The sequence below is a fragment of the Salmo salar genome, chromosome ssa12, assembly GCF_905237065.1.
Source record: "Salmo salar chromosome ssa12, Ssal_v3.1, whole genome shotgun sequence".
NCBI lineage: Eukaryota > Metazoa > Chordata > Actinopteri > Salmoniformes > Salmonidae > Salmo > Salmo salar.
The window spans coordinates 97234140-97244453 of record NC_059453.1 but is presented as its reverse complement, the minus strand read 5'-3'; the positions used below and the strand labels follow the sequence as shown (position 1 = coordinate 97244453).

Below are 10314 nucleotides of genomic sequence, written 5' to 3'. Positions count from 1 at the left end.
TGGCAACGTTTTTAATGAGATATAAAATGGAGGTTAGGGATCGCCAGAGGCTGTTTTCAGTCATAGGAAATTATTATGTAGACATTATGTACCAAAAAAAGATCAGCGTAAAAAAAAAAAACACACAATGGTGTTTTTCTGCCATTTAAATCCTTGAGCGGGCCGCCTAAGAGTTTTATCGGCTAGTTGACCTGTGGTGCCCTGGCTGTGTCTGTTTTGGTACCCTCCGTAGGCTAGTTGACCTGTGGTGCCCTGGCTGTTTTTGTTTTGGTACCCCCCGTAGGCTAGTTGACCTGTGGTGCCCTGTGGTGCCCTGGCTGTGTCTGTTTTGGTACCCTCCGTTAGTTGACTGTGGTGCCTTTGGTGCGTTTTGGTGCCCTCCGAGTTACCTTGGTGCCCTGGCTGTGTCTGTTTTGGTCCCCCGTAGTTGACCTGTGTGCCCTGTGTGCCTGGCTGTGCTTTTACCTCCTAGTTGACCTGTGGTGCCCTGTGGTGCCCTGGCTGTGTCTGTTTTGGTGCCCTCCGTAGGCTAGTTGACCTGTGGTGCCCTGGCTGTGTCTGTTTTGGTACCCTCCGTTGGCTAGTTGACCTGTGGTGCCCTGGCTGTTTTTGTTTTGGTGCCCTCTGTTGGCTAGTTGACCTGTGGTGCCCTGTGGTGCCCTGGCTGTGTCTGTTTTGGTGCCCTTGGTTAGTTAGTTGACCTTTAAAACAAGGGTTTCTGAGTAAACCCAGAAGGATTTAAAATGAAACTGTTTTGTATTAGTTGACCTTCCGTTGTGTCCTTTGTGTTGTCCCAGAGAGGATTTACTCTGCCGAGAATCAGTCCACGTGACATAAGCAGACCAAGTGGGGATTGTTTTGTATGGAGGTCTATGAGAAAGTGTCGAATTACCTGAGGCTTATTTGATCGAACAGAAGTGTCGTAATGTTTAGGCTGTTACAAATGTACTGATATAAGTGGATGCACGTGGCATTCCGGCAACTTTGAGAAAACCGTCTTAGTTCTGCCTTTTGTTCAAATCAAATCGAATCAAATGTATTTATATAGCCCTTCTTAGATCAGCTCATATCTCAAAGTGCTGTACAGAAACCCAGCCTAAAACCCCAAACAGCAAGTAATGCAGGTGTAGAAGCACGGTGGCTAGGAAAAACTCCCTAGAAAGGCCAAAACCTAGGAAGAAACCTAGAGAGGAACCAGGCTATGAGGGGTGGCCAGTCATCTTCTGGCTGTGCCAGATTATAACAGATTATAACAGAACATGGCCAATATGTTCAAATGTTCATAAATGACCAGCATGGTGAAATAATAATAATAATCACAGTAGATGTCGAGGGTGCAACAGGTCAGCACCTCAGGAGTAAATGTCAGTTGGCTTTTCATAGCCGATCATTGAGAGTATCTCTACCGCTCCTGCTGTCTCTAGAGAGTTGAAAACAGCAGGTCTGGGACAGGTAGCATGTCCGGTGAACAGGTCAGGGTTCCATAGAACAGTTGGCAGAACAGTTGAAACTGGAGCAGCAGCACGGCCAGGTGGACTGGGGACAGCAAGGAGTCATCATACCAGGTAGTCCTGAGGCATGGTCCTAGGGCTCAGGTCCTCCGAGAGAGAGAAAGAGAGAATTGGAGAGAGCATACTTAAATTCACACAGGACTCCGGATAAGACAGGAGAAATACTCCAGATATAACAGACTGACCCTAGCCCCCCGACACATAAACTACTGCAGCATAAATACTGGAGGCTGAGACAGGAGGGGTCAGGAGACACTATGGCCCCATCCGATGATACCCCCGGACAGGGCCAAACAGGCAGGATATAACCCCACCCACTTTGCCAAAGCACAGCCCCCACACCACTAGAGGGATATCTTCAAACACCAACTTACCATCCTGAGACAAGGCCGAGTATAGCCCACAAAAATCTCCGCCACGGCACAACCCAAGGGGGGCGCCAACCCAGACAGGAAGACCACGTCAGTGACTCAACCCACTCAAGTGACGCACCCCTCCTAGGGACGGCATGGAAGAGCACCAGTGAGCCAGTGACTCAGCCCCTGTAATAGGGTTAGAGGCAGAGAATCCCAGTGGAGAGAGGGGAACCGGCCAGGCAGAGACTTCAAGGGCGGTTCGTTGCTCCAGTGCCTTTCCGTTCACCTTCACACTCCTGGGCCAGACTACACTCAACCATAGGACCTACTGAAGAGATGAGTCTTCAATAAAGACTTAAAGGTTGATACCGAGTCTGCGTCTCTCACATGGGTAGGCAGACCACTCCATAACAATGGAACTCTATAGGAGAAAGCCCAGCCTCCAGCTGTTTGCTTAGAAATTCTTGGGACAATTAGGAGGCCTGCGTCTTGTGACCGTAGCGTACGTGTAGGTATGTACGGCAGGACCAAATCGGAAATATAGGTAGGAGCAAGCCCATGTAATGCTTTGTAGGTTAGCAGTGAAACCTTGAAATCAGCCCTTGCCTTAACAGGAAGCCAGTGTAGGGAGGCTAGCACTGGAGTATTATGATCAAATGTTTTGGTTCTAGTCAGGATTCTAGCAGCCGTATTTAGCACTAACTGAAGTTTATTTAGTACTTTATCCGGGTAGCCGGAAAGTAGAGCATTGCAGTAGTCTTCACACGCATATCTGCACTCTTATTGGCTAGAATGGTCCTTCCTAATCTCGCCTCTTCCCGCCTGCCTTTCATCTTTTAGGACATGTATTTCCATTGTTAGAGCAGTGACTCGACTATCTTGTCAATATATTAGATAGTCTTTGCTTGTCCTCTCCGTCCAGTCTCCTGCAGAGTCCTCGTCCGAAGTTCCAGATCCACAGTGACATGTTGTGGTGCTCTAGTTAACCTGCTAGTTAACCTCTTAGTTAACCTGCTAGTTAACCTCTTAGTTAACCTGCTAGTTAACCTCTTAGTTAACCTGCCAGTTAACCTCTTAGTTAACCTGTTTGTTAACCCTGTTGTCCCTGTGTCCTCTCCCTCCAGTCTCCAGGAACTGAAGAGTCCTCGTCTAGAGTTACAGATCTACAGTGATGTCCCCTTCCAGATGCTGGATAATAACAGCGGCCTGGGCTCAGAGAAGATCAGCCACAACCCCTGGAGCCTCCGCTGCCACAGACAGCAGCTCAGCCGCATGAGATCAGAGTCCAAGGACAGGAAGCTCTACAGTATCCCTTTTCTCAGGTCGTTTTTTACCAACACGATAAGACAGAGTCAGGAGTACTGCTGGAAGCTCAGCAAAATCACATACTAGGAAAGTCCTAATGGGTGAATGTCAAAAACACGATACACTATCAATCTATGATCACCATCGAACTTCATGATGAGGAGTCTGGGACTGACTGACTGAGTTAACCAATGAGGGAAAACGTTAGTCTTCCATGTACACAACCAGATAGATAGAAAAGGCTAAAAGGTAAATTAACAGAGGGGATGCTACTAACACGGGAGTTGATCAGGTTAAGTTAAACACTATCCATGATGAGGTGTCTGGGACAGACCTACTGTTTTCCTCATTGATTAGTTATTTCAGATCTCTATTCACACGTACCCTAACCAGATAGAGGGAAGGTGACCGGATCAACATAAACACTGTCTTCTTTTACCCCCCAGAAATGCTTTCTTGAACATGTGAACTTTCATGTTCCTTAATAACAAACTTGTATTCCATCTGTAAATACTAATACAATAGTTAAATTACGAGCCTAGTTGGTTTAGCCACGGAAAAAGTCAGCAATCTTCTCCGCTAGCCATGATTGGCCGAGATAATGGATGGGCTGGACATGCTGGGACATGAGTTCTGATTGGTCTGCCATGTAGCATGTTTCTGTCTGTAACGTGAGCTGCTCAGTATGTGTTGACCTTTCTAACCGCGCCGTTTTTTTGAAAGATACAACGTTAGCCATCGAGAACTACAAAAGTTTTGCTACTTGTCTCGGCAACATTGATGCCCTTAATTTAGCAGGCGCTATCGACAAAGATCAGTTGGGAAAAAGTGATGGGCTACTTTCTGCACACGCAGAAAGTGACTTGAAACAACACTGGCCAAACAAGATGGAGTTTAATGGTTCCAGTCTGCAGTGAAGCGTTCATCCGTGTATACGGTTAAGAGTTACATTTTCAGGTAGAACATTTTCATTGCAAGTTGAAGTGCACTGTTTGCTAGCTAGTGAACGTTAGCTTGCTGGCTCGCTAGCTAATGTTACGTGTATGATCTGTGTAGTAATATTATTCACATCAGAAATTCATTTGCATTGCTAGTTATAACCTAACGTTAACGTGGACACTATTGTCAAAGCAGTGCCAGGTTCTCTTCTTTACTGTCAAAGCAGTGCCAGGTTCTCTCCTTTACTGTCAAAGCAGTGCCAGGTTCTCTCCTTTACTGTCAAAGCAGTGCCAGGTTCTCTCCTTTACTGTCAAAGCAGTGCCAGGTTCTCTCCTTTACTGTCAAAGCAGTGCCAGGTTCTCCCCTTTACTGTCAAAGCAGTGCCAGGTTCTCTCCTTTACTGTCAAAGTAGTGCCAGGTTCTCTCCTTTACTGTCAAAGCAGTGCCAGGTTCTCTCCTTTACTGTCAAAGTAGTGCCAGGTTCTCCCCTTTACTGTCAAAGCAGTGCCAGGTTCTCTCCTTTACTGTCAAAGTAGTGCAAGGTTCTCTCCTGACCGTATCAAGACAGACCACAGGAACCAAATATTATTAGAAGAAATGTTGTACTGCACATTCTCAGTGTTGGGAATGGAATGGGATGTCCTCCACTTATGTGTCTGGTCAAAAATAGTGCACTGTAGGGAATAGGGTGCTATTTTGGACACAGCCTTAGTCTCTGTCTCCGGTGGACCTAGGTGTGGGTGGTTGAGGCGTTTAGATGAAGTTCACTGTGTCCCTGACTGTGTATCTCTCTACTCTATCCCAAATGGCACCCATTTTCCCTATGGGCCCTGGTCAAAAGTAGTGCACCCTATTCCCTATAGGGTCCTGGTCAAAAGTAGTGCACTATGAAATAGGGTGCCATTTCTGACACAGACTCTGTTTTTTTTATTTTTTACTTTGTTTAAAGAAAGAAGAGGACCGGATTCGTTGCAATAAAACCTTTTTCTTCTTTGTTTGAAATGCTTAGTAGACATAAACCCTGGAGGACCCGTCCCCCATGTTAAATGAAAACACTGTCCCTCAGTCTGACACGTACTGCTGCAACGCAAAGTAGAAACTACAGACGTCAAGGGCAGATTAGAATTTCCACTGTGCTCACACATTCCTGCTCAGCGTTCTGCCCAGTGAGAGGAAAAGAGACATTTTACTGTGACTTGACTCCTGCACTCGGGTTCAAAGCTAACATCCTCAAAGGGATCGTTTTATATATATATATATATTTTTTAAATCTTCAATTCACATAATATAACTTAAAAGTATGCATTAAAAATGTCTGTAGTAGAATATACTTGGGAAAAATAGAATGTAGACAAACAATGCACTTCTATAGCTTCCAAAATCAATACCAAAAAAAAAAAATGGCTGCGCAGTGTCTTCTAAACAGCGCCCCCTGTCAGTCATCTAGGGTTTATACACGTCAATGGTCTCACCACACCATCTGTTTTGTAGATCCAGCTGTATGTCCCAATCCAGAATGACCTATAGAATTACCACTAAACATAGGCCTGTTGTTCAGAGAATGCTGGAAGGTTCTGGACCAGTACAAATTGGATTGAACTAGCAGATCAGAAGGAGTTTTATAGAGGTTTGGCTGCACAGCTGTGATATAAGAGAAGATAAACAGCAGCTGGGAGGGTTTTATAATGACTGTATAGCATTACAATGGCTGGGTGTTATCCACTGTAGTATTAAGATGGCTGGGTGTTATCCACTGTGGTATTAAGATGGCTGGGTGTTATCCACTGTGGTATTGAGATGGCTGGGTGTTATCCACTGTGGTATTGAGATGGCTGGGTGTTATCCACTGTAGTATAGAGATGGCTGGGTGTTATCCACTGTGGTATTAAGATGGCTGGGTGTTATCCACTGTGGTATTGAGATGGCTGGGTGTTATCCACTGTGGTATTAAGATGGCTGGGTGTTATCCACTGTGGTATTAAGATGGCTGGGTGTTATCCACTGTGGTATTAAGATGGCTGGGTGTTATCCACTGTGGTATTAAGATGGCTGGGTGTTATCCACTGTGGTATTGAGATGGCTGGGTGTTATCCACTGTAGCATTAAGATGGCTGGGTGTTATCCACTGTGGTATTAAGATGGCTGGGTGTTATCCACTGTGGTATTAAGATGGCTGGGTGTTATCCACTGTAGTATTAAGATGGCTGGGTGTTATCCACTGTAGTATTGAGATGGCTGGGTGATATCCACTGTAGTATTAAGATGGCTGGGTGTTATCCACTGTGGTATTAAGATGGCTGGGTGTTGTCCACTGTGGTATTGAGATGGCTGGGTGTTATCCATTGTGGCATTAAGATGGCTGGGTGTTATCCACTGTGGTATTGAGATGGCTGGGTGTTATCCACTGTGGTATAGAGATGGCTGGGTGTTATCCACTGTAGTATTAAGATGGCTGGGTGTTATCCACTGTAGTATTAAGATGGCTGGGTGTTATCCACTGTAGTATTAAGATGGCTGGGTGTTATCCACTGTAGCATTACGATGGCTGGGTGTTATCTACTGTAGCATTACGATCCTCTACACATCTACAGCTTGCGGACTTAGTTATTGGTCTTAAAAGTACATATTCAAAGTTCCAAGCAACTTGACACTCAGGTGGGGAGTCCAGCCAGAGGGGGCTGGAGAGGGGGAGTCCAGCCGGAGGGGGGGAGTCCAGCCGGAGGGGGGAGTCCAGCCGGAGGGGGGGAGTCCAGCCGGAGGGGGCTGGAGAGGGGGAGTCCAGCCGGAGGGGGGAGTCCAGCCGGAGGGGGGAGTCCAGCCGGAGGGGCTGGAGAGGGGAGTCCAGCCGGAGAGGGGGAGTCCAGCCGGAGGGGGGGAGTCCAGCCGGAGGGGGGGAGTCCAGCCGGAGGGGGGAGTCCAGCCAGAGGGGGCTGGAGAGTGGGAGTCCAGCCGGAGGATGGTGTTGATCTGTAATTTGGCTGTACTCCACTCCCTCCCATATGTCCTCTCCACTCTATTAGATACTGTATACGTGTGATATATTTGCCTCCTGTTGTGTACAGCTAAATAGTACTGGCCAATACTTGACTTAGTTGTGTGCAGATAGTCTGTAGATGCGTACACTATTTCTACAAAGTGTTTGAGTCAGTAAGCTCTGAACCCAGGAAGATACGATGTAATAGACAAACCATCAGAACAAGAGGAAATGCCCTGTTGGACCGAGGGTGACAGTGATTTGAAGAAGCAGGCAGGACTACCTCATAACGCGAGTCCAACTCACCGAGGAGACTGCATGCCTTTCTTTGACCTCCTCCCTGAATGAATGAGTGGAGCAGCAATATTACTTTGACTGTTTTGCTAATTCCTTGTTCCCCAAGAGAGAGAGCGTGGTTCTCCTTGACCTCTGATCCCCTCCTAGAGTTCCTGCTCCTGGAGAACGTGGTCCATCACTTCAGCTACCCGTGCATCCTGGATCTGAAGATGGGCACGCGGCAGCACGGGGACGATGCCTCGGAGGAGAAAGCAGCCAGGCAGATGAAGAAGTGTGAACAGAGCACCTCCGCCACTCTGGGGGTGCGAGTCTGTGGAATGCAGGTGAGGGTTGTCCTACTTCTTGTTTGTTTAACATTTGTTAATATTGATGTTTTTCCACTAAAGGCTTTCAGACAGCTGAAGCAAACACCCACATTGTCTTCAGGAAACCTTCTGTCAAACTTTATTTCACATGGAAGTCTCATTGAGGTTAGGAGACCTCTTATGCAAGGGATACCAAGCCAAGAAGACCTGTCAAGGAACAATCATGCTCCCTAACGTTAAATGGATACATTATGCTTAAAATATCTACCCTCAATTCTATAGTAGCAGTATTTCTAATATCTTTCTTGATTTGTCTATTCTGGAGCTTGATGGATTGATTGGAGAAGGATGCTGAGGGAGCATGATTGTCTCTAGACACAGTAGCTCCGACTACGCCTTAGATTCTGAGGTCGTCTCTAGACACAGTAGCTCCGACTACGCCGTAGATTCTGAGGTCGTCTCTAGACACAGTAGCTCCGACTACGCCGTAGATTCTGAGGTCGTCTCTAGACACAGTAGCTCCGACTACGCCGTAGATTCTGAGGTCGTCTCTAGACACAGTAGCTCCCACTACGCCGTAGATTCTGAGGTCGTCTCTAGACACAGTAGCTCCCACTACGCCGTAGATTCTGAGGTTGTCTTGTCTCTAGACACAGTAGCTCCTACTACGCCGTAGATTCTGAGGTTGTCTTGTCTCTAGACACAGTAGCTCCGACTACGCCGTAGATTCTGAGGTCGTCTCTAGACACAGTAGCTCCGACTACGCCGTAGATTGTGAGGTTGTCTCTAGACACAGTAGCTCCGACTACGCCGTAGATTCTGAGGTCGTCTCTAGACACAGTAGCTCCTACTACGCCGTAGATTCTGAGGTTGTCTTGTCTCTAGACACAGTAGCTCCTACTACGCCGTAGATTCTGAGGTTGTCTTGTCTCTAGACACAGTAGCTCCTACTACGCCGTAGATTCTGAGGTCGTCTCTAGACACAGTAGCTCCGACTACGCCGTAGATTCTGAGGTCGTCTCTAGACACAGTAGCTCCGACTACGCCATAGATTCTTTACTTGCGTCTCTATATTTCTCCTAACACCTTGGCTCAGACAAAAACCCCACAGCAGTAACCAGAGCAGGACAGAAGGTGAGGATAGTGAATGTCCTATCAACTGGGATGGAATAGATGCTTTATTATCCATTCGATTGGAACTTAAATTAATCTTTCGCCTTTATCCCAGCACTCCCAGACACACACACACACACACACACACACACACACACACACACACACACACACACACACACACGTTTAGAAGCAAAACATGAATTACAGAGGGACGGATGGTGTGACTGACTGTCTGTTTGCAATGTAGAGCCTATAACAGCAGCACGGACGGGACAGACAGTGGGCACAGCATTTATCCTCCATCCAGCTTCAAAAGGCCTTCTCTCCTCCTCCATTTACACTGTGATAAATCATTGATGACTCATCCACATTCTCATCTCTTTTATTTCCTCTCTCTGCTGTGTGTCTGTCTGTTTTAATGGTAGAGGTCTAACCTCTCTCTCTCTCTCTCTCTCTCTCTCTCTCTCTCTCTCTCTCTCTCTTAATTCTACTCTCTCTCTCTCTCTCTCTCTCTCTCTGTCTGTTTTAATGGTAGAGGTCTAACCTCTCTCTCTCTCTCTCTCTCTCTCTCTCTGCTCTAATGGTCGCTCTACCTCTCTCTCTCTCTCTCTCTCTGTCTGTTTTAATGGTAGAGGTCTAACCTCTCTCTCTCTCTGTTTTAATGGTAGAGGTCTAACCTCTCTCTCTCTCTCTCTCTCTCTCTCTCTCTCTCTCTCTTGTCTGTTTTAATGGTAGAGGTCTAACCTCTCTCTCTCTCTCTCTCTCTCTCTTTGCTCTCTCTCTCTCTCTCTCTCTGTCTGTTTTAATGGTAGAGATCTAACCCCTCCTCTCTCTCTCTCTCTCTCTCTCTCTCTCTCTCTGTCTGTTTTAATGGTAGAGATCTAACCTCTCTCTCTCTCTCTCTCTCTCTCTCTCTCTCTCTCTCTCTCTCTCTGTCTGTTTTAATGGTAGAGATCTAACCTCTCTCTCTCTCTCTCTCTCTCTCTCTCTGTCTGTTTTAATGGTAGAGATCTAACCTCTCTCTCTCTCTCTCTCTCTCTCTCTCTCTCTCTCTCTCTCTCTCTCTCTGTTGTTTTAATGGTAGAGGTCTAACCTCTCTCTCTCTCTCTCTCTCTCTCTGTCTGTTTTAATGGTAGAGGTCTAACCTCTCTCTCTCTCTCTCTCTCTCTCTCTCTCTCTCTCTCTCTCTCTCTCTCTGTCTGTTTTAATGGTAGAGGTCTAACCTCTCTCTCTCTCTCTCTCTCTCTACTCTCTCTCTCTCTCTCTCTCTCTGTTTTAATGGTAGAGGTCTAACCTCTCTCTCTCTCTCTCTCTCTCTCTCTGTCTGTTTTAATGGTAGAGATCTAACCTCTCTCTCTCTCTCTCTCTCTCTCTCTCTCTCTGTCTGTTTTAATGGTAGAGGTCTAACCTCTCTCTCTCTCTCTCTCTCTCTCTCTCTCTCTCTCTCTCTCTCTGTCTGTTTTAATGGTAGAGGTCTAACCTCTCTCTCTCTCTCTCTCTCTCTCTCTCTC

The 10314-nt window shown here is 46.6% G+C and overlaps 1 protein-coding gene across 2 annotated transcripts in view; it reads left to right on the top strand.

The window, feature by feature from the left end:
* Window positions 1-10314, top strand: part of LOC106566225 (inositol hexakisphosphate kinase 1) — a 47734-nt gene that overhangs the window by 32524 nt on the left and 4896 nt on the right. For both annotated transcript variants that reach the window (XM_045691965.1, XM_045691966.1), the window contains exons 3-4: window positions 2992-3173; window positions 7530-7705. In XM_045691965.1, coding sequence (XP_045547921.1) covers window positions 2992-3173; window positions 7530-7705 — 358 coding nt within the window. The remainder of the gene's footprint in view (window positions 1-2991; window positions 3174-7529; window positions 7706-10314) is intronic.